This window comes from Oenanthe melanoleuca, chromosome 19 (genome assembly GCF_029582105.1).
Source record: "Oenanthe melanoleuca isolate GR-GAL-2019-014 chromosome 19, OMel1.0, whole genome shotgun sequence".
Classification (NCBI taxonomy): domain Eukaryota; kingdom Metazoa; phylum Chordata; class Aves; order Passeriformes; family Muscicapidae; genus Oenanthe; species Oenanthe melanoleuca.
Window position 1 is genome coordinate 4,529,242 of NC_079352.1, and position 19,891 is coordinate 4,549,132.

The following is a 19,891-nucleotide window of genomic DNA, read 5'->3' on the forward strand; positions in this document are numbered from 1 at the left end:
ATGTTTCACAGGATGGCTGGCTGCACGTGGCTCACCGGAGCCCTTTTTTATTTATTCTCAAACCTCCCCAGCCCCTGGGCGCTCGGCCTGGCCCTGCCGGGGGCAGAAGCGTTCCAAGAATTCCAGGTAAGCTTTCTTCTGCGGCGCGGCCGCGGGGATGAAGTGCCCGCCGGGGTGCGAGAGGACAACGGGCTCCACGAAGCACCGGGCCAGCTCCCAGCTGAGAGGCGCTGCGATGACGGCGTCCGTGTCGCCCACGACGTGCAGCGTGGGCAGGGCGATGGGCTCCCGGTAGAAGTGTCCGTGTGCCGGGGCGCGGCTGGCGAACGCGGCCACCAGCACGGCGAAAGCCACCGGGAAGCGCGGGTCGCCGCGGGCCCGCAGCGCGCACACCATGGCGGCCAGCGCCGCGCCCTGGCTGAAGCCCAGCAGCCCGTCGAAGGGCCCGTGCTCCGCCAGCGCCGCCGCCACGGCGGATAAAGACTCCTCCAGCCCCGCCGGAGCCGCAGCCGCTTCGCCCGCCTCGAACGTGCCGGGCCCGGAGAACCACCAGCCGCGGGGGGGGTCGTCCCCGTCGGGGTCGTCCTCAGCGCCGGCGGGCAAGCGGTGCGGCGCGTCGATGGCCACGAGCTCGGCGCGGCCGCGCAGGGCCTTGCGGAGCGCGCCGGTGCGCTGGCGGAGGCGGCGGGCGCTCTGCCGGTAGCCGTGCAGCGCCAGCAGCCGCAGCGGCCGCGCCTCCGCCATGGCCGCCCCCGGCAGCGCCACTTCCGCCTTCCCGCCGGAACGCCGCGCGCTGATTGGCCGGAGAGGAGAGAGCGAGCGGCGCGCCTCCGCGGGGGGGACGCGCGCCCCCTGGCGGCGGGAGGTCACGGTGGGGGGCTGAGGACGGGGCAGCCCCGACGGACGGGACGGGACGGGACGGGACGGGAGCCCCGGTGCGATAGCGGCGCGGCCGCGGGCAGGGCTCAGCACGGCCTGGCCTGGTGAGGGGCAACGCCCCGCGCACAGCCGGAGTCGGTCCTTGCGGGCGGTGATGTCGCCGAGTTAGTGAGTGAGACCCCATCCATTCCAGTGTCGGTAGAGGGGGTCCCGGTGGTGCTTACCCCGCTGGGAGGGATCAGCGGTGCCCCCGCCGCTGCCCGTGCCAGGTCGCTGCGGGCGGCACTCAGGAGGCTGCGGGGTCCCCGGTGCTTGGCTGCTCCTCCCCATCGGGCGGGGCGGGGGGCGCGGGTGGCTTCTCCTGCAGGGACAGGGAGGGTCAGGGATGCCCCAGCCCCAGATGGATAAGCCAGTCCGTGCCCAGCCCACAGCACTCCATGGGCACTGCGGGGCACCCCGCTTTCCCCGGGAGCCGCGGCGCTCGGCAGGCGCTCACCCCGAGCAGAGCTGGGGGAGCCGCGTGTCCCTCCCCGGGCCGGGCTGGCACTGTCCCCGTTGCTGGTCGGTGGCAGCGACACCACGGGGTGGCGCTTTGGGTACGCGGCACCGGGCACCGAGCGGCACCGGCGGCTCAGCCCGTGCCGGTGCTCTCAGCGGGGACCCGGTGACCCCTCGCCGCCCACCTGTGCCGGCCGCCCGCGGCGCGGGGGCTGTGTGCCGCCGTGGTTCACCGTCCACGGCCCCAGGGACTGGCTGGCGTAGAAATCCATCGGATAAGGCTGCTGCCACTCGATGTCCTGGAGAGCCACTGCAGCCTGCAGAGAGGACCGGGGATGAGTCCCCGAGCCGTGCCCGCAGAGGGGAGCTGGTGGTGCTGGGAGAGGTCCCGGCATCCAGCTTGGTGTGCTGGGGAGGGCGCTGCTTGAGGCACTGGGAATCCCACTGGTTTCATAAAAGATTGGATATCCCAGCAGCATGCCTGGACTGTGCACAGAGCACAGACGGAGAGAGGAGCGGGCACTGAGTGCAGGGACATCCCCAAGCCTGCTCTGGAGCATCACCCCAAGCCAGGACTGTCCCCCCAAAATGGAGAGGAGTGCTCACCTCATAGGGTGTCAGCAGTGGCTTGCTGAAGGCTTCTCCCCAGTCGATGGAGAGCCGGGGACAGGCTACCTGCACCCACCTGGAAGGGAAATGTCACAGTGGGATGAGCATTTTGGGAAGAACAAGCCACAGTGACACTCCTCAGAAGAACCCCAGAAGGTCCTTCCTGTGCCTGGTAAGGACAGCCATGCCCCTTCCCTGTGCAGTGACATCAGGACAGATATGTCAGGGACAGCTTCAAGCAAGAACTGCACAGGGATGGGGCACCCTGGGGCTGGAGGGGGGTCAGCAGCACTCACACATCCACCCCTGGGAAGAGCTTTAACTTGCTGGGGAAGATCTCAGACAGCAGCACCCGCACATAGGGCCGGCCCAGGGCGCGGAGACGCAGCTCCAGGTGCTGCGGGGAAAAAAGGCAGCTGGCAGGGTTAGGGTCCCCCAGCAAGCCCCCCAAGCCTGCCCACAGCCCCTTCCTGGCCATCAGACTCTCTGTGGGTCCCAGCTCTGCCCCCCCTTGGCAGTCATTGGCCAGACTGCGGCCATGGCTCCGGCTTGCGCCCAGCTCTCCCCAGCACGTGCCTCAGCCTAATGAAGTAATTACTGCTCAATGACAACAATCTGTTCTCGTTAGCGGCTGCCTGCCCTGGGACACCCGCCTGTCATGGGCTGGCTGCAGCCAGAGCTTTCAGGAGGAGGAGAAGGGCCAGAGATGTCCTTGTCCTCCAGAGCCAGCACTAATCACCCCCCTGCCCGTGTCCTGCCCGCTGTGGAAGAGCAGCTACTGGGACCTTGCTGCCCTGCTCTGCCCATTGGTCCCTGCACTGCCTCAAATCTCACCGGTGGCTACCCCAGAATTTCTGTGTGTGGGCAGGGCCACCATGCTCAGAGGGCAGAACTCTGCTGTCCTGCTCCCCTCACACAGTCGGGGTGCAGAAAGCGCCAGAATGGCAGCTGAGCAGGGATGCTGAACCTGATCGGAAGTTCATCCAATTAAGACAAACCCAGCCAATTAATTGCCGAGCTGTCTGGGCAGGGGGGGTTCTCCAAGACTGGCCAGCTCTCCCTAGGAACGAGTTTAATGAGCCCTTGACCAGCCTCCCTCATCTGCTGCTAATTGCATGCAGACCAGGACCAGTGGCCACTGATGGGTTGCCAGTGGTGCCCTGGCAGTGAGGACAGTGATGGTGCCATCCTTCCCAATCCTTCCCCCCACTCAACTGGTGGGACACTGGGGAGGGGGCTGTACCTGTAGGATGCTGGGGGAGCCCTGACGTCCCAGGGTGCCCAGGATGAGCCCCCAGCAGCGGGCACTGGTGGCAGTGCGGATGGCGTCCTGCCGGGCGCGGTGCATGCGCTCGTGGCTGTAGTGCTCCTGTGAGAACACTTTGCTGTAGGGATCGTACCTGCAAAGCACAGCCAGTGCTCCATCACCTGCCCTCCTCCCGGTGATGCCCGTCCCTCATTAGCACTAATTGCCTCCCACAGCATCTGTCCTCCTGGCTGATGTAGGACCCAGCCGACCCGTTAGGGGACAAGGACAGGGGTAGGCACAAGTGTCCCACCACAGCACCCCAACACCCAGCACAGCCTCGGCTCTGTGCTCGGCTTCACACTCAGCTCCCCCCCATCCTGGCTCATCAATTATGAAGAATTCTTTGATTTGTTGCTTTGTTTGACGAGGAGAATTTTAATCAAATCCCACTCGGGTTTCGGCAGCTTCACCAGCGCCATAAACCTGACGTGCGCCTCCCGTTTGTAACAAACGACCTACTAGGAAATTCAGATTCCGCCAAATGGGCCCAGCCTTTCACTCCTGATATTTCATCTGCTTTCAGCGGCCTCATCATCGCGCTTTATGGCCTCTGCCTGCAGCAGCCGGGCTTTAATGGCTGCACCTCCACAAGCTTCCACAGGTACTTGTCAAAATGTTTATATTCAGCCAGAGTAAATGGCTGGTGTTCATCTCCTCCAAAGCACCTCCTCACCCACCCCGTGGCCTCTCACCTGCCCGTGCCTGCTGCAGGCAGCTACTTGCCCAGCCCAGGGGTGTTCCTGGGGTGCACAAGGGGACAGATGGGATTGGAGTGGGTGCCTGTACCTGTATGCAGGTATCCCTGGGTTGGCAATCATGATGGACTCCAGGTGGAAGCGCCCGTCACCCAAATACCTGCCAAGAGAGGAGGGAGAGCTATGGCACTGGGAAACAGCAGCACCCCATCCACGTGTCAACTGTTTTCCCAAGCTGCAGCACAGTGGAGATTCCAGCAATCCAGGCTCCTGTGCTGGGACCCACAGCAGGCACAGCCAGGGCTCCCTGGCATGGCAGGGTTGGAGAGGCAGCCATGCTCAGAGCAAGGAGGGGTGCTCACACCAGCACAGGGTGGCTGGGAGCTGCTCCATCTCAATGGCTGGTTCTAGACGTTGCTGCTTCCATTTCTAATCGGATTTCCAGTCAGCAATTACATTTCAAAGCCTTTCATTCAGCTGCCCTAATGGAGTGAGGGCTTGGAAAATGAATTCAGACGTAAAACTTGACTAGATTTTGCCCTTAATTGGAGAATGACATTTTGGGAGATCAAAGCTAATTTGTCTGCAGAAGTTAGCCCCAGAGACGGTGCAAAGAAGAAAATAATAACGCAGGGAGGACACAGGTAAGGCCGAGTGCACCTGCGCGGGTTGGTACCGCACTGCTGCTCCTCTGCCAGCTGAGAGGACCCACTCTCACCAATGCAGGGCCAGCCTGGCTGCCCCTGCCTGCTCCTGATGTCCTTGGGAGAGATGGAAAGTGCCTCAGGATGAATCCAGAGCTCCCAGTTACCCCATGCCCAGCTCCCTGCATGGCCATGCTTGGAAAGGCACCAGTGCTGTTGGCTCAAAAGAAGGAGCTCAGCAGGGCCCAAACCCACACCTGGGCTCCCCAGCTCCCCCCAAGGGTGGGGTCCTTGTATTTATTTATTCTGCAGCACACTGTATTCACAGTACATTAAGCATTTCCATTACCTAAAATAATTAGGTGATAGGAAGCGAAGTGCTCCCTCTAATTTGCTGTCCTTAAATAAAATTAATGTTGCTGTGATGTTGGGCCCCGGCCATTTGTCTTTTCCAATTATCCACCCGCCCTTCCATCTATTATCTATTCTGATATACGACTCAATTATTTCCTCTGTGCTACAAGCACACGCCACTTAAAGCAGTGTGAGGAGCTGAAGGGGGCCCATCCCAGCCTGTGGATGTTCCTCACCACCCCCCAAAACTGCACAGAACCAGGCAGGGGGTGCAGGAAGGATGGCAAGCCTGAGCCAGGCAGGAGGGTGCTGAAGGAGCTGGGTACTTACACAATGGCATCAGTGTCCTGAGCAAGCCGGGGTGACGTGCAGCCCAGGATCTCTCCTGGGGACAGCGGCTTACACTGGGGCACACACACCTTGTACTGGGAGCGCAGCTCCTGTGACACTGCCTGTGGGAGACGTGGGGTCAGCGGGACAGGCCATGGCACAAAGGGTGGCTGAGCACCTCTGGGGACACCCCAGCCCTGGCAGCCCCAGCTGTTGTCACCCAGCCCGCTCGGGGTGGCACCAGGAAAAGCCCCCGCTCAGTCAGGATGCTCAGCGAGGCTCAACCACAGTATCAATTAAAAGACAAGGGAAAAGGCTTAACGCTTGGATAGCCCCGTGTTTTGATAGACACGGCTCAAGAGGCTCATTCATCTCCTCCCGTCCTGCCCAGCCGGCCGTTGAGGGGCAGGCAGACAGACCCGCCGGAGCTTCCCCGGCCGCTGCCGGCACTGCATCAAAATGCCAAGTGCTCCACCGCCTGCCCTGACATTTCCAGAGCAGCTCCCGGGGGAGCTGGGGAGGGGTGCCGCCATGAAACATTGATCAGAGTTATTATAAAGTACTTGATCAACATTATGGCAGCAGCACGTTATTGCAGCGACTCGTCAGAGGGGAACCAGCTCCACCAGCAGCCCGGGGCAGCTCCTGCTGCGGGGCTGGGACAGGGGAAGGGTTGAGCCAGAGGAAAACTCAGAGGGAGACAAAAGCCAGGGATTCCCACCTCACCTGCACCGTGGAGACGAACTGGATGGTGCTGACCAGGGCCAGGGAGGTTCCCGCTGCAAAGTTGAAGCGAATGGTCTCGAGAAAATGGGATGCATCGATCTTAATGTCCACGAACACATAGAGCATCTTCAGCCCCTGTGTGGAGTCGATGGGAACTGGTGATGGGAAGAGACAGGGTCTGAGTGTGGGGTACACCCAGGGCTCCAGCGAGCCCCACATTGTTGCTGCCTGCAGCTGGGGGATAAAGCATGTTGGTGGGGCTCCCTGTACCCCAAACTGCTGTTTGGTGGGCTGTGCCACCCCTCTGCCTGTGCTGGCACCCAGGGCAGGGGGTGCAGATGGGAGCCACAGAGAGCACCCGCTCGTTTCTCTCAGATAATGGCAGCCTGGGGAATCAATGAACACAAATCTAATTACCCCTGGTGCTAAGAAGCCTTTGTCACCACGATTAAGTGAATAATTAAAGTACACAGAGTCCACATCGATCCGCAGCTCCGCGTTCACTTCCCATTTTGGTGCTCTTCGCCTGATCACAATTAAGTGCAAATTACTCCCTCCTGCGGGGCACGTGGGGCTGGGAGGGAACAGGAAGCATCCATGTCCCTCACCATCGGCCACCCTGGTGACAGGACCACTGTGGGCAGCTCAAAAGGAGCCCAGCATTCTCACAGCAGCCCATGGGCAACCCAGGGTGCCCTGTGACTCACCCAGAGCAGGCAAGAGTGACAAGGCCACAGGCAGCAGATGGCAGCTGGGCTGGTGACACTCAGCCTGGCAGTTCCTGCCTGTCCCTGCAGGGAGCAGCTCCAGCTGATGTGAGTACCATTCCCTGGAGCAGCCTGATGGATCCAGCCCCTTCCTCCCCTTCCTGCTGTTCATTCATGAGCAGCAGGCTACAAACCAGGAGTTTTATACTCCCTGTTCCAGGGGTGCCCATAACGCTCCTTCCATAACAAAGCACCTAGCACACATATTTATCACCACGAATGCTCACACCGACGTGGCTTTCAGGACAGAGTTCTCAACTGGGGAGTCAGTATTTCATACAGAGCCTGATGCAATTCTTCAAACCCATTTATAGGGCCCCATAAACGTCCAGGAGGGCTGCCAGGTGCTGGGAGCGAGGTGGCAGCAGGGATGCACACACCTCTTGCTCACTATAGCAATTCTGCAGATCCACCTTAAAACCCAGAGCGTCTTATTGTTATTTTTGGGCTGATTCCATCCTGGGTGGACTTCAAAGTTAGCAGCATCTGGGACAGCAGCGCAGTTTCCATGGCAACTGGATCCAGAGTACTGTCCGCCTGGGGAGCACACAGCCTCCTCCTCCCTTCCCCGCCCAGCCTGCACTGTACCCACAAAGCCGCCTTCCCCGGCCCCGGGGCCAGCGGGACCCCCAGGCCCTCGCTCTCCTCTGCCACCATTCCCTTCCTCATCACTCCACAGAGGCCAGGTGGGGGCAAGAGCAGCCTCATCCCCGCTGGCAGCTCCTGGGCCAGCAGGGTCCTGCCAAGCTGTGGCCTTGCTGCTCTGCTCTTGGGGACAAGGCTGGATCCGTGTGCTGCTGCAGCAGGATGATCATGCCCTGCTGCACCCAAAATCCTGCCTGTGAGCAGCCACCCAGCCAGCCTGGCCCCAGCCAAAGCCAGCAGCTGAAGCTGGAGAACAGAAAGCCCTTTGGGAAGGGATTAGCCTTCGGCACTAAGTCTCTGAGCCGGCATCGAGAGGGGTGTGGAGTTGCTCGATGTGCCACAGCCTCCACAGTGCCACACCCCAGCAGCACCCCGGGACTCAGTGTCACCTACTCAGGCAGCTGTGTCCATAGTGCACCAGGAAGTCAGCGCCCAGGGCCCGGGCCGTGTAGTCGTCCACGCAGCAGGCGCCGTAGGTCACGTCCCCCATCACCACCGCCTCTGCATCCGTGAATCTGTGGAAGGCACAGCACTGAGGGTCACAGCTGTGTCACCACAGCCCAGGTTCTGCCCCCCAGCCCCGTGGCATGTCACTACGGGGGGGACCCCACGCTGCCACCGAGCCACGCGCCAAAGAGGACGAGCACTGGCTACTCTCCGAGATGTCAACATGATTAAGCTGGAGAGTGGTAATCCGCCTCTTCAATTGGGTAAAGCTGTTTGCAATTCAGCGGATTATCCACTCATCAAACAATACGCTGCCAGATTCCTAATGCTCCAGCAGGGAGAGCAGCAGAGGGAGACCCGGCACAGCGTGGTGCCACCGCTTCCACCAGCCAGCCCTGGGGACTGGAGACACCAGGATGGGCAGAACAGCTGTCCTGGCATCCCTTGTGGTGCCAGCCAAGCCACCATCACCCCGTGCCTGGGCACTGTGTGAGCTGCTGAATCCAATCTGCACCTGGCTGTGTCACCCTGGATGCCAGTTTGGCCAAGCTGGGTGACCTCCAGAAGAGCTGGTGCTTAAATGGGAGGTAAAGCACCAAACCACCACCGGTGCTGTCCCCTACCCCACTGCTCCAGTCCAAACCCACCTGCCAGTCTGTGGGTGAAGAGGCACACACCAACACCGAGCAGCACAGCCAGGGCTCTGGCATGATTCAGAGGCACCATCTTTGTGGGTATTTATTGCACCATTTTGGGGGATTATTAGCTTGGCTGCCTTCCCAGGGAGCCGCCACAGCAGGATGAGAGCAGGTATCGCCATGACAAAGCCCCGTGCCTGGAGGGGCTGCTTAAACCAGATGCTAATTCCTTATTTACTCGAGGCCTGCTGTAGCTCGGTGCCAGCAGGGTCCCCAGGGAGGGAGGGGGCCCTGGCACAGCGTCACCCCCTGCAGCACCCATGGCTGGCTGGGGGCCAGGGTCCCCCCAAGCGCCAGGCAGGCAGCATTACGTCGGTGGCAAGAATAGAAATGGTGGGCAGAGCTGGGCAGATGGCAGAAGGTGGAGGAATGGTGGAGCGTGCTGAATATTAACAGCCCGGCCCTTCCATCAGCGCCCGGGGAGGGGGACAGGGGAGCAGTAATGCTGGAGCATCCCCGAGGAGGGGGCACAGCCATCCTCACCTCCCCAGTCCAGCCTGGGCAGCTCCCACTCCACAAGGGTTGGGGATGCAGCTGGGGAGCATCAGAGGATGGGCTGGATCTTGCCAGCACCCAAATCCCGCGATTCCTCGCAGCCAGAGTGGCCTGGATGGGAGGATGGCTCCTCTACTGCCCACATGGCCACACCATGGGGATGGGGGATACCAGTGAAGGTTCGAGAAGGCTCTTCCCACCCTTCCGAGCCCCCAGCCCCCTCCTCTAATGAGAGGTGATGAGATGAACATGAATCAGACTCCACACATCTCAGCAAAAGTGGAAAATTATTCAGCTCCTTAAGATTCAGGATGGGGAGGTCTGACTCAGAGCGGCAGCCAGCGCCGCTTAATTTTTTATAGATTAAAATGTATGCAAATTGGCCCAAACCCCAGAGAAAGTCCCTGGGGGTGAAGAGCAAGAAAGTGAAATAGCAACGGTGGAAGGAGGAGGGCAGAGGTGCCCGTGGCCCTGCCTGGTGTGTGGGGTTGCAGCTGGGCATGGAGAGAAGAGGCTGAGCCCTGTGCTGGCCATGGGCAATATTCCTCCTCTGGCTGCAGGGTGTGGAGTCACAGGTGAGCAAAGAGGCCACGGGATGGTGCCTGGAGAGGAGGGAGCCCAATGGTGCTGGCAAGGCCAGGAGGCTGGTGGTGCTGCCGGAGGGGCTCCAGGATGGCACACACCGGGATCAGCCGCTCCGGCTGGGCTGGACAATCGAGCGGAGCCGTAATCATCTCCTGAGACAAATCAAAGGCAAGCACCAGAGCCTCCCCTTGATGTTTTAATCACTTCGGTGTCGCCAGAGTCTTTCATCAAACTACAGAGGAAGGAAATGTCAATTAGCAGCCACCTGCCTCCAGTGCAGGCTGGGGAGCTGCTCACCAACCAGCCCAGACCAGGACGTGGGCAAGGAGCAGCCACGGCAGCGTCCTTGTCAGTGTTTTGTGTCCCTGGAAGTTGTCACAGCCACGCATGGGTCCCAGCAGCGTGCTGGCAGTGGTGACAGGGATGTCCCCACCCAGCGCTGAGACGCTCATTACAGCTGGGAGCTCATGAATATTGAACACGTGGGGAGGTTATTCATCTTTTACGTCCCGCAAACCCCGGCTCATTCTGAAAAACCGCCTGGCCTTAGCATTTTTCTCATCTCCCCCTAATTCATTATCTGCTCCTTTAAACAGATGGCTCCCAAAATCCCATTTATAAACGCCATGCTCAGCACTGGCAGGATGTGCTCCAGGGTGGGCCAGGTCCCAGCCCTGATCCCAGCTGGGACCCCCAGACCCTCCCAGCCCTGCTCCCCAGTGAAGGATGGAGACAGCAGCAATCCAGGGAAAGTTTTGGGGCTGAAAACGCTGGCTCAGAGACATGCACACATGGGGCCTGCATTTCTCCAAGTGTGGGGTAGCCAGTCCCCGTCACCGAAGCACAGGCACTTGGCTGGAACAGCCCTGATTTATCCCAACCCCTCGAAAAATGAATGAGAGCATTTGCTGCTGGCAGGAGCACAAGGTCCCTTGGCAGTGTGTGAATGATACAGTGCTGGTCCTCAAGCCATGAGGCAGAGCTGCTCTGCCTGGCAGGGACGAGTCCTCAGCCCCTGCGTGTCCACCAGCCCTTGGTGGAAAGGGGACTGAGGGGACTGGGCTGAGAATGGCCAGCATAGCACCCCTGTGCTATGGGAGGATGGAGCCAGCACTGAGATGCCAGGGTGCCTGCATGTTGTGCTGGGAACAGGGACACGGTGCAGACTGCCCCTTACCTCACAGCCACCTGCCTCACCTGCATGTAACCCTTCAAATACTTCACGACCACAATCACCCCACAAACTCCACTCCCACTGCCTGCCCTGCACCCAAGCCCAGTGTGTTCCAGGACACCCCGGGGTGCTGATGTCCTGGGCTGTGGGGCCTGAGCCCAGCCATGGCCAAGAACACTGCACTTAATTAGCTGAGAAGCCCATCACCAAGCCCCATTACCAGACTCCCAACTTCATTAGCACAGGAAGGCTGCACATAATTAAAATAATGAGTTTGCAATTTTATTGCAATTGGTGCTGGAAGAGCCCGGCTGCAGCTGGGCAATGATGGGGCCCCACAGAGCTTCTGCAAGTGGGGCACGATGGGGAGAGGTGGGTGTCCCCACAGCCCCCCAAGAGGAACTCCAGCTGGATCCCCTCTCCTGAGGGGATTTCCCACTCTGTCCTCACTATAAGTGGCAGGGCAAACACCACCTCTCAAGGGGCATGTCCCAGGGCACCCCAGCTTTGCTGGTCCCGTAGCAACAAATAAAACCCAAAATAAGGCAAACCAAGTGCACGTTGGTTGTAAAGTCACCATGACCATCCTATATCTGGATGGTGCTGTCCCCTCTTCACAATGGCCAGGTCACAAAGCTCTGTGGGATACAAGGAGGTGGCACCTGATGGGGGCCGGGAGGTGACAGCCCTACAGACCCCACACATTCCCCCTGGCCCAATCCCCCGGCGCAGCCACCACCTGGGTAGAAGGTTTTGAACATCTCCAATGAAGTGAGAACTTCATTCCTCCTAATGATGCTGTTGTGTGGTTAATGACAGTGATTAAATTCCCCTGCACAGCGTGCACTGATGCCAGAGCCTCCAGGTTGTGCCTGAAAGGACGAGGGGAGAAGGGAAGGCAGCACTGGCCGGCAGAGCCACGGCACTGTGCAGCTGAGGCCAGATCCTGATCTGTGTCTGTCCCAGGGTGGCCTTTTGGGACCTCCTGGTGATGCTGCCAGCTCCATCACAGCATCCAGTGCCACACTGCTCAGTGCCACGTGGCAAACCTGCCTGGCCAAGGGACCTGGTGCCTGCTGGCACTGGGAACCTGCTGGGCACACCAGCCATGGCACTGGGGACTGCAGGGCACACTGGCCATCAGGGCCTGTTTTGTTCTGGCCATAGTGGGGCATTTCAAACTCTGCCACAGCTGTTGGGCTGTGCACACAGATGTTTAACTCTTTATTGCTCAAGCAGGACCCAGCCATTGCTCTAAAAAGTCCACATATGCTCCTGAGTCACCAGGATGAGACCTGGATGGTCTATGCACCTCCAGCACTGCCTCGCATGGATCTTCAAAAGCCATTGGGAGTTGGGAGGTGTTGAAAGTTGTGCCAGGGCAGTCTGTGTGGGCATCAGGACACCCCTGGGCTCCCCCACCATCGCCCATCTTCGCCACCGAGCCTCGGCTGATTAGCAAGAGCCTCTCACCCCGGCGTGGCACAGAAGACAGAGGGATTAGCAGCTGCGAAGCCTGACAGCCGACTTTATTAACACGGAATCAAAAGCCCAGCTGAGAGCCCAGCTGATCCGTCTGCTCCAGCCCCGGCAGGGAGGGGAGCAGGGGGTCCGCTGCTGGCTGCACAGCCCCCAGCTGCAAGCTGCTGGCACAGGGGGGACACGACTGCCACCTCCCCGGCACGCCAGTGGGTGGGCTGGGGGGGGCTGCCCCTCCCCGAGCTGTGGTCCGAGCTCCCCCCACGCTGCCGCCCCCCAGCACGAGCTCCCCTCTGCCGAATTACATCAGCCGTGACAAATGGAGCCAATTTGGAAGGTGCCGCGGGAGCGTCGTGATGCGGCGCCGGCAGCGCGCAGACCCCGGCCCGCCGCCCCCCTCCCCGCTGCCCCGGCACAGCTTTGACAATGACAAACCTATTAACGGTAATTAACTGGCCTCACACCGGTCAATGCTCCGAGTGTGCTCTCCATTTCAAAGGCACAGGGCTAAGAACCCCACCGGCCTTTCCGGCGGCGGCTGCTGTGATGCTTCGGCTACATCTTCATCCCTGCATCCCCTCGGGGCTCGGCAAGCGCCAGTGCGGGGCTGGGAAGCTCAGACCCGCCCCACCTGGCCGCCCCCTCCCCTCCTCACTCCACGGAGCTCCCCGGGGGCCTGCTCAGTCCCACATGGCAGCGAGGGACGTGGTGACACTGCCATCCCACCGCACGGGGACAGACAGACGCACAGCCAGCAAGCTGCCTGTGATGCGGGGGAGTGAGCCACATCCCTGCTCTCGGCTCTCCCCAGCACCACCAGGCCATGGCACAAATATTCTATTAAAAGGCAGCTCCAGCAGTAGGGATAAATATTCTGTCTGAGTGGCAGCTGACACGGCTCTGGTTCACAGGGGCGGGCACTGTCACCCCAGGGGCACCAGCCCCGGGCATGGCTCTGCAGCCAGCAGCAGAGAATGCAGGGGAGGGGGAACTCACTCCCCAAACTCCCCAGCAAGGACAGGGCAGGAGGCTGTGGGGATGGGCTGGGGAAAGGGGCTGCTCATGAGCAATGCCCCTCCTGGGCACACAGGTATTCCTGTCACGCTCAGCCCTCACATCCTCTCTGTCACCAGGAGGAAGGGACACCAGCCCAGGGCTGATGCTAGCCCAAGCCCCTGTCCCCAGGCTGGCCACGGCAGGCAGAGCACACAGCTGCAGCGATTCCTGTCACGTCGGAGGCTCATCCGGCCCCAGCACTGGGTGAGGAGGGCCAGCAGGAGCGGGCGGCCGAGCTGCGATTCCACATTAATGCTGGCGATGAATATTAATAGCAGGAAGAGGCAGGAACTAACGAGGCCACCTGCAGATTCACACCTCACCTCCAGCAGTGTAACTGGGTCCCCAGTGCGTCCCCCAGAGAGCAGACACAGGGCTGGGCTCACTCCTGCCCGCAGCCACAATCCTCTGGCTGGCAGCAGCACTGCCACATCCCCAGCCACGGTCACAGAGGGCACCCAGTGCTCCCAGTAAGGGGGTGGCAGTGGGGCGTCTCTAGGTGCTGCATGGTGACAGTGAGGGAAAGATACAGCTCTCCTGTTCAGCCTTGAAGCCATCCCACATCCAAACACCATGCCATCAGTGCCCCCATATCCCCTCTCTTGGCGGGGCACCCCCACCCATGCAGCACCCATCTCCCACTAGCACCCCTCACCAGCCCTGTGGAGCACCCCCAGCAAAGAGGGGTGAGTCCAGCAAGGATGCCAGCACCCCAGAATCCACCGGCACCCTGGCATTCAGCACCCTGGAATCCACCATCCACCGGGAAGCGGGGCTTAAGGTTTCATTCAGATAAAAGAGCCCCTTAATCCGCTGCCTTTGAAGTCGGAGACATGAAAGCGGCTGGGTGCCAAGCCGGAGAGGAGGCAGCTCCACTTAAAGGGACAAACCCACGCGGTGCTGCCCACACTCGCACCCACCCCCTGCCCCCCGTGCCCGTCCCCTGCCCACGCCCACCTTCCCACCGAGTGTGGGGCTGCCGAGATCCCCCGGGGGAGATGATGGCAGAGCGGGGACAAAGCCCAAAGCCCGCGGGCACGGCTGCCTTCCCACCCAGCACGGTAGCAGCGGGAGGCGAGGCCAGCAGCCTCGGCGAGGCAGCTGCTAATGAGTGCCACGACCCCGATGGCAGACGAGGCACCAAGTGCTATTAGCACTAATTCATTGTGCTAAAACAGAGAGGGGCTGCGGAGGGGGCTGTGGTGGGTGGGGAGGGAGGCAGACGCGCTCGGCAGGAAAGAGATCACAGCCAATTTCTGCAAGGTGCCTGCATCCACTGCCACTGCACAGCCCAGCTCCTCTCCAGTGCCTCAGCCTCGCCTCTCAGGCGGCACAGAAAAATCAAGAGAGGAGCCACGGCGAAGGGGTCACCCAGCAGGAGTGACCCTTCCCGTGGCCTCGAGCCTCCCCAGCCGCAGCAGGGCTGCCCCTGCGCGTCTCCGTGCTGGGCAGCGTGGCTGCAGAGGCAGGACGAGGCCGTGGGGGAGGAGGATGGCTCTGTGCCGCAGAGGTGGCCCCGCTTGGCCCTGCCCTGGCTGCGCTGCCGTGGCGAGCGCGGGCACCGGGCTGGCGGCAGCCGGCTGTTAACACGGCTGCTCCCCGGTTCCAGCACCCCCACGGGGGCCCTGGAATGCTGAGCCTGTCAGCAGCTCCCAGCTCAGCAGAGAGGGGAGGAGAAGCCAAGCAGCGAGGGCTGGGCTGGCACCGTGCTGGTCCCTGTCCTCAGGTGCCCGTGACTTGCCGCAGGGCTGCCCAGCTGTGCCCAGCCAGGCTGCGGCCCCACGAAGGCATCCACAGCCCTGGGCCTCACCCTGCCCAGTGGCCAACCATTCCCAGTAATAGCCCCCACACCCTCTCCAGCCCAGGAGCCCTGCAGGAAAGCAGGGAAAAGCCGTGGACTTACCGCTCAATGATGTCAGCGATGGTGCAGGCAAACATGAGGAGCCCTTCTGGCATCTGCAGGGCCACTGGGAAGAGAAACAGCCACGGGGTTAGGAGAGGCTTGAAGGGACATCCTGAAGTGGGGATCACCTCAAGGTGTAGCCACAAACCCCCCTCCCCAAACCAGCCAGGTGTTGGCCCCGGCTGCAGACTGTCCTGCTTGGGCCGTATCCATTCTCCCTGTTCTACACCTCATCCCTCTCTGAACCCGCTGACACTGCTGGTCTCTCCCACTTCCCGCAGTAATGACTTCCAGATTTTAATTATGTGCTGCACAGCAAAAGGTACTTTCTTCTGTTTATTTTAAACCTGCTCCTTATAATGTAAACGCGTGCCCCTGGTTCTACTGGTACAAGAAAGAGTGAATAATCATCCCCTGTTCAGCCTCTCCACATCATTCACAATTCCACATCCTTATCATATCCCCCTTCATTCACCTCTTTTCCAGCTAAAGGACCTAAATCTATTTAATCTCTCCTTATACAGAAGCTGCTCCAAACCTTTGATCATTCTCACTGCCCTTCTCCACACCCCCCATCCCAGCTTCTCTCTCCATTTCAGGAGGGTGGCCAGCAACCGCCGCAGCATTGTGCCTTGCAGGAATTTATTCAACAACAAATTATGTTTCCTCATTTGCTCCCTCCTCACAGCTCACAACAATCCCTCTTCCTCTAAAAGGCCAGCAGACTGCCCAGTGCTCGGGGTCCAGCCAGGAGCTCCCCACAGGGTGGTGGGGAAGAGCAGGGACCATGATGGAGGAGGTGAATGGAGGAGGCCCCATTAATCCTGTTGTTGTTTCACCTCCCAATCCCACTAAGATATCCCAGCTTCCATGCTATCTACCCAAACACTCTCCAGATTCCCCTCCAACAAAATCCCCGTGCTGCCAGGCCCAGCCTGCTGGCCAGTGTGGAGCTGTGTAAAGGCCTGGCTCAAATTAGGCTGATCCCACCCTGTTCCAACCCACAGGGCCCAAAGAAAGCTGCACGTGCTCTGCCAGCCCCTGCCTGACCTGACAGGGACGAGGCTCCATGTCCCAGCATCCCTCAGCCCATCTGAGACCATTCTGGCCCATTTGGGGCTGCCCTCCACCCCAGATCTGCCAACAGGGGGTTGGCAGGAGGCAGCTGGGTCGCTCTCCACCATCACAGCACGATGGGGAAAGGAGGTGCTCCCCACCCCCTCCCCAAACCCCACAGCAGGAAGGGCACAGGCAGGGCTGGCTGCAGCCCTGTGGGAGGCTGCGTTCCCCCAGCAACGAGCCCCTGGCTGGTCTCTGCACACGCGGATTTTCAAATCCCAGCACGGCTGGCTGGCTGATGGGCTCCGCTCCCAGCTCGGAAGCCTAAATCCCAGCCGCATATTTACATTTAATTAGGAGGTGCCAAGCAGCAAAACACAGCAAGGAAAGCCAGAGCAGCATGGCTGTGTCCTGATGGGACACGTCCAGCCCTGACTGCCACACCACAGCCAGAATGGACAGCCCCACACCCTCCAGCCCTTGGGCATCACAGCCGGGAGCAGCTCAGCTTCCAGAACATCCCCTGTGACGCCTGCCAGCCCTGCCAGCTCGGTGGCAGCAGGCAGAGACATTCCCAGGTGGATACAAAGCATTTCAAATCTGCCTCTGCCACACAGCCCTCGTCTGCACGTGAAGTCGGGGTGGGGACGCTGGTGACACCCGGGGATGGAGGGGGAGGCTCCGTGCCCTGCGCCCCAACAGTTGATCACGTATTGCTCAGTGGGATGCACAGGCTGTGCAGGGAAAGCCCTGGCACCACTCCTGAAGCCTCCACAATCATTCCCAGCTCCTCTGGGGCTGCACAACTCTCTGAGGAAGGTTCAGGCCAGAGAGCAGCACAGCCCAGCTCCCTGCCAGCCCCTCCCGGTGCCCGGTGCTGTGGGGCTCCCCCTTCCCGGCCCCAGCAGTGTGTCAGGAAAGTGCAGGGAGAGAGGAGAGAGGCAAGAGCAGCACAGCAGGGACCTGGCCAGCATCCCAGACACATCTCCAGGCTGACAGGTCCGCGCAGCTCAACCTGTGCTGTCCAATGTGATTATAATCCAGAGATACAGATCTATTAACCCCCCTCGAGAGGAGGAGAGCTTACCAAGACAGAGCCTAAACACACCGGGGGCACAGCAGCACCTCACCCCACACCTCACCTGCCTCCCACCGAGGGGCTCGGCAGCACAAACCAGCCCCAAAACCGCTCATCCCCCGGGGCAGCGCTCACCCTTCCTGGCCTGAGCCTGCCGGATGCGCCAGATGGTTTTGGGGATCTCGAAGTTGTAGTTGGGGGGCAGCGCCTCAGCCGCCTCCCGCAGCTCCGCGTTCCCGAGGATCTCCTGGGGGATCTGCTGGGCCACATGCCGTGCTCGGGCTGCGGGACAAACGGCGGCACCTGAAGGAGCCGTCGGAGCGCTGCGCACCCGCTCGCCACCGGCCAGCAGCAGCCTCGCTGTCCCCATGCCAGCGGGAGAAGGGTCGCTGTGCTCAAACCCCTTGGGACAAGCGGGGAAAAAAGGGTGGGGTCCTGCCCTTAACGCTGGGGACAGATTGCTAGCGCTTTTTAGGGGAACAAGAAAGCTTTTTTTAGCCCAGAAAGCAGCGCAGTAACTCTGTGAAACCCTGTGAGTGCAGCTGGGGGACAGCACGCACAGCCCCTCAGGGCTCGCCGGCCAGCACACCTACTGCATCCCTGTTCCCCAAGAAGGGGATCCCGTTATCCCAGCGGGAAAAAGCCACCCAGCGCCGGGTGATCCATCCCCGGGAGCCTCATCCTGAAGCCGCCCCCCGACAGCAGCCGCCCCCCTACATCTCGGCGATGCCAGAGTGCAGCGGGGGAGTGACAGCAAGGGGATTATTCACTATTTCCAGCCCAACACCGGCACTCACGAGCCACCAAACCCTCCCCGCACGGCCCACGGCACAACCGAGAAAGGGCCAGCTGGGCCGGGACGGCGGCGGGGGCGGCCGCGATGGTGGCGGAGCCGCCTCCCGCCAGCGGCCCGGCCTCCGCCGCCGGGGCGACCCAGAGAGCGGCCGGTAGCGGCACCGGGAGCCCCGCGCCGAGCCGGTCGCAGCGCACCTTTGGCGGGCACCGGGGCCGCGCTCCCGGCCCGCACGGGGGCCGCCATGGCTGTGGCGCACGTAGGGGCGGGAAGGCAGCGCCGAGCGATCCCCGAGCGGTCCCCGAGCCAGGCCGGAGCAGCCGCCGGCCGAGAGATCGAGCGCGGGAGCGCACCGGCGGGCCCCGACGGGACGGGCGGCGCGGCGGGGGCCGAGGGCGCTCGCCGCGGTCCCGGCGGGGCACCGGGAGTGCAGTGCGGTGTGACAAACGCTGGGATAGTGGGGCTGTCCGCCCTTCACGTCGGGGGTGTGGTGCCGCCGCATCCCTCGCGGTGCTCCAGGGTTAATGGTCCTAATGTTAACACAGGGGGCAACCGGGGTCGTTGTCACGGTGAGGGGTCCGTGTGTGTCCCCCCCCACCACGCCCGTGCCGTGGGGCGAGAAGGACCCGAGGGTAATGGGGACCCCCTTGAGACAGCGGGGATCCCGACTGTGCAATAAGGAGAGCAGTGCTCCCGGTGGAATAACGGGACTCTTTCGGGGCAGTGGGGACAGCAGCGTTCCCGTCTGGATAACGGGACCCGCGGTGGGACAGAGGGACACTCGAGAGGCAGAACGAACAATCCGGGGTCAGCGGGGACCTCCAGGGGACGATAGAAGACCGAGGAGGCAGCGAGGATCTCCCGAGGAAAGCAGCGATCCCGGCGGGGCGGTGGGGACAGCTGCATTCCCGGTGGGATAACGGGACCCCCCGTGGTGCACAGGGGAGGAGGCGCGAGGGACCCTCTGGAGGCTGCAGGGACTGTCTGGGGACAGTGGGGACAGCCCGGGGGCAGTGGGGGGTCGGGATGACGGCGGAGAGTGCGGGGACAGCAGGAATCGGGAGACAAAGGGAACAGCAGCGACCAGGAGGCAGAGGGGACAGCAGAGCCCCCGGTGGGACAGGAGGGACCCGGTGGGGCGGAGGGGACGAGAAAAGGCGGAGAGCACCGTAGGGAGCGACTGGAACCGCGCCGGGACGGAGGGGACAGCGCGGTCAGCAGAGACCCGGATCGGACGGCGGCATCTCGGCAGGACACGGCGGGCAGAGGGGTCGATAAGGAGCCGAGGGGACCGCGGGTCCCCGGGGAGCGGCAGGGACGGTGCTGGGCAGGTGGGACAGCGGGCACAGCCGTGAGCACGGCAGGCGCGGGGCGGCGCGGCGGAGCCTCGGTGCGATAGAGGGGCACCGTGTGGACGGCGACGGCAGAGGCGACAACGATGTGCCGGGGGTGACAGTCGGTCCCGGGGGGACCGCAGAGCCCCGGGGGGGCGGCGCTGGGCCGTACCCCGCGGTGGGGCGGAGGGAGGGCGGCGGCGCGGGGAACGGGAGCAGCGGCACTTTCACGAACTGTCCACGGGAGGCGGGAGAGGCGGCGGCGGCGGTGGAAGGGGGGGCCCGGGGGGGGCTCGCCCAGCCCAGCCCAGCCCGGCCCAGCCCTGCCCGCCCC

The 19,891-nt window shown here is 61.9% G+C and overlaps 2 protein-coding genes across 2 annotated transcripts; both read right to left on the reverse strand.

Moving 5' to 3' along the window:
* On the reverse strand, window positions 1-1,157 carry OVCA2 (OVCA2 serine hydrolase domain containing). Its single transcript, XM_056506480.1, has one exon. The coding sequence runs from the start codon at window positions 742-744 to the stop codon at window positions 58-60; it is 687 nt and encodes a 228-aa protein (XP_056362455.1). The 5' UTR covers window positions 745-1,157; the 3' UTR covers window positions 1-57.
* Window positions 1-18,485, reverse strand: DPH1 (diphthamide biosynthesis 1). The gene is made up of 12 exons (XM_056506472.1): window positions 18,421-18,485; window positions 17,566-17,712; window positions 15,294-15,357; window positions 7,850-7,971; window positions 6,045-6,199; window positions 5,319-5,440; window positions 4,082-4,150; window positions 3,230-3,386; window positions 2,283-2,383; window positions 1,984-2,062; window positions 1,563-1,694; window positions 1-1,240 (listed from the first exon to the last, which is right to left on the reverse strand). The coding sequence occupies exons 1-12, from the start codon at window positions 18,467-18,469 to the stop codon at window positions 1,166-1,168; spliced, it is 1,272 nt and encodes a 423-aa protein (XP_056362447.1). The 5' UTR covers window positions 18,470-18,485; the 3' UTR covers window positions 1-1,165.
* Window positions 18,486-19,891: the final 1,406 nt, after the last annotated feature.